This window comes from Oculina patagonica, chromosome 3 (genome assembly GCF_052425735.1).
Source record: "Oculina patagonica isolate OP01 chromosome 3, crgOcupat, whole genome shotgun sequence".
NCBI classification, from domain to species: Eukaryota; Metazoa; Cnidaria; class Anthozoa; order Scleractinia; family Oculinidae; genus Oculina; species Oculina patagonica.
Genome location: NC_135760.1, coordinates 23,000,727 through 23,004,379, shown reverse-complemented (window position 1 = coordinate 23,004,379; position 3,653 = coordinate 23,000,727). Strand labels below are relative to the sequence as shown.

The following is a 3,653-nucleotide window of genomic DNA, read 5'->3' as shown; positions in this document are numbered from 1 at the left end:
GATTCGTACGAATCGTACGGTTCGTACGAGTCGTCAAACAATGAGTTTACGAGTCGTACAGTTGGTGAAGGGCATATGATAGTGAGACATTGATTGACGGTGAAACAATAGTTTACGAGTCGTACAGTTGGTGAAGTGCATATGATTAGCGAGACATAATGGGTCCGAACAGTGCTACGAATCGTACGAATCGTACGGTTCGTACGAGTCGTCAAACAATGAGTTTACGAGTCGTACAGTTGGTGAAGGGCATATGATTAGTGGGACATAGTGGGTCTTAACAGTGCTACGAATCGTACGGTTCGTACGAGTCGTCAAACAATGAGTTTACGAGTCGTACAGTTGGTGAAGGGCATATGGTTATTGATATTTGGTGGGTCCGAACACTGTGCTACGTATCGTACGAATCGTACGGTTCGTACGAGTCGTGAAACAGAAATTTACGAGTTGTTCAGTTGGTGGTGAAGTTCATATGTTTTAAGAGACTTGAGACTGATATCTTTTTTGCGAGCCCGAGACCTTTTTAGCCTTACAACCCAACCCATCCCACTAACGATTCTTTTAATAAAACAAGAATGACAATCACTTTTGAGCGTTTGAGCGTGAAGGTCGTCGAATGGTAAATGCGAGACTTTGCGAGACGGCGAGACTGATATCTTTTTTGCGAGCCCGAGATCTTTTTAGCCTTACAAAAGAAATTGAGACTCCGAGAAGGCGTCAAAGAAAAATTCGAGACGACGATACCCCTGAAATTTGGCTAAAACTTTGCGAGACACAAAGTTTTTGAAGGACCATTCACCACCCAAAAACTTTGTGTCTCGCAAAATTTTAGCCAAATTTCAGGGGTCTCGTCGTCTCGAATTTTTCTTTGACGCCTTCTCGGAGTCTCGATTTCTTTTGTAAGGCTAAAAAGGTCTCGGGCTCGCAAAAAAGATATCAGTCTCGCCGTCTCGCAAATTCTCGCATTTACCATTCGACGACCTTCACGCTCAAACGCTCAAAAGTGATTGTCATTCTTGTTTTATTAAAAGAATCGTTAGTGGGATGGGTTGGGTTGTAAGGCTTAAAAGGTCTCGGGCTCGCAAAAAGATATCAGTCTCGCCGTCTCGCAAATTCTCGCATTTACCATTCGACACCCCTTAGCGTGTTTGGGCCATTCTAAAGCGTGTTTGGGTTTCCACGTTTTTAGAACGAGAAATATACATTGTGTTTACCGTGTTGGGGACGTGTGTTTACCGTGTTCAAACGCTTTTAGAACGAAGAATATACGTTGTGTTTACCGTGTTGTGTTTAGCGAGTTTCGCTAGCACACTTTTTATAGAACGAAGAATACACTGCGTTTAGCGTGTTTGGGACATTTTCTAAAGCGTGTTTGGGTTTGCACGTTTTTAGAACGAGAAACACTGCCTTTAGCGTGTTTGGGACATTTTCTAAAGCGTGTTTGGGTTTCCACGTTTTTAGAACGAGAAATATACATTGTGTTTACCGTGTTTTGTTTTTAGCGAGTTTCGCTAGCACACTTTTTATAGAACAAAGAATACACATTGCGTTTAGCGTGTTTGGGCCATTCTAAAGCGTGTTTGGGTTTCCACGTTTTTAGAACGAGAAATATACATTGTGTTTACCGTGTTGGGGACGTGACGCTTACAGAACGAGAAATATACATTATGCTTGGTGTGTTTTGATTACAGTATCACGCTTTATCACTAATGCTATGCAGTTAGCAAACTGCACGAGTCGTAAACTATTGTTTCACGACTCGTACGAACCGTACGATTCGTATAGCACTGTTCGGACCCACCAAGTCTCGCTAATCATATGCACTTCACCAACTGTACGACTCGTAAACTATTGTTTCACGACTCGTACGAACCGTACCAACCGTACGATTCGTAGCACTGTTCGGACCCATTCAGTGTCTCACTAATCATATGCACTTCACCAACTGTACGACTCGTAAACTATTGTTTCACGACTCGTACGAACCGTACGACTCGTACGATTCGTAGCACTGTTCGGACCCATTATGTCTCGCTAATCATATGCACTTCACCAACTGTACGACTCGTAAACTATTGTTTCACGACTCGTACGATTCGTAGCGCTGTTAGGACACACTATGTCCCACTAATCATATGCACTTCACCAACTGTACGACTCGTAAACTATTGTTTCACGACTCGTACGAACCGTACCAACCGTACGATTCGTCTAATGGTTTTTACGATCCGTATCAGGTCGTGTATATTGGACATGGATGTGTCCAGACAGCTGGATTATCCGATAGCTTGGCACGTTTGCTTCGCACAAGTCATTCAGCATAGTTTTTCGAGCGCTGTGATTTCTTATATTTTTCTCTTCGTTTAAACCAGCTTTCTCTCCTATTTCCTTTAACAGCTTACCGAGGCTATTGATGCCAAGTCTTTGGTTTTTGTACCAAATTTCTCCTTTGGGATTCACAATCGGTTGAAGGTAAAAGGGTGAATTTTTGTCGAGCATAGGCTCTGGACGGCGCTGCCGATAAACTCGGTAGGTTTCAACCGGACAGTTTTCCTCTCCCGAAGCGAACATCTTCGGCTTGAAATCTCGGTCTGAGTGCGTGCCAGCCACTGCACCATCTCGCCCTTTCGATAATCTTTCCTCCATTATCAAGTAGACTTTGCCATCGAGCGTTGTTTTCTCAGTCACGTCGCCCCATTTCAAATCGTAGTGTTCCTGGCGACTTCTCATGCCAAAGTGAAGCGTATTATTCAGCCAAATGGTTGCTTGTAGACTCTGGGGATTATGACTTCCCAAAAAGCCACGTTTAAAAAGTTCCACTCTGTCTTCCTTTGAAAGTGGATTAGAAGCATTTGGTTTTCGGCCTTTTCCGTTTCCTTTAAGTTCTTTCCGTTTAGCTTTCAAGACTTCACGATGTTTGGCAAATTCGCGGCTTTCAATCAATGAGTATTTATACTGTTGTTGGCTCAAGTGTCGTTCAATCGAGTTCCTGAAACTTGTCAAGGAGTCAGGCTCATACTGCTCTCCGTCTGTCTTTCGAATCTCCAGAATGAAATGACAAAGGTAGTTATCCAATTCTGCCGGAGGAATTTCAGTAAGACTTCTTTCCTCTGAACGAGGTGGTTCTTGAATGAACTTGACAAACTTGCTGACATCCGAATTCGTTTTCTTAACGGTTCTTGGGTTTCTTTGCTCTTCAACAAAACTATCAACTTCTTGATCAGTAAGCGTTGTTTTGTTGTTTAAATCTTCATTTTCTGTTAAGTTCTCCACCTCAAAATTCAAGTTAAGGGAAAATGTCGGCTCTAACATTGCTTAAATTGCTCTAAACAACATTTGAAAGAAACTGAAAGTGGCGCTGCTTTTCGAAATTTGGGCGGGAATAAGATACGCAACGCACGATGGGAATGTTGAGTTTAATACCGTCGAATATACAACGGCTTTCCTGTATTCTGATTGGCTGTATTTTCTATGGCATGGTATAAAACACGGTATACAACACGGTGTACAACTAAAATAATCTATCATACAGTATTGTGCAAAAGTAATGCAAACGAAAAGCGCGAATTTCGTTCTTTGTTTTCCCGACATTTCTTCGAAATTTCGCTCGCTAATTCGGGACGAAATTCGCAACGCTTAAAGCGATATATCGC

General features: G+C 42.5%; 1 protein-coding gene across 1 annotated transcript; it reads right to left on the bottom strand.

Moving 5' to 3' along the window:
* Positions 1–2,211: 2,211 nt before the first annotated feature.
* On the bottom strand, positions 2,212–3,381 carry LOC144647557 (uncharacterized protein KIAA1958-like). Its single transcript, XM_078507350.1, has one exon. The coding sequence runs from the start codon at positions 3,310–3,312 to the stop codon at positions 2,212–2,214; it is 1,101 nt and encodes a 366-aa protein (XP_078363476.1). The 5' UTR covers positions 3,313–3,381.
* Positions 3,382–3,653: the final 272 nt, after the last annotated feature.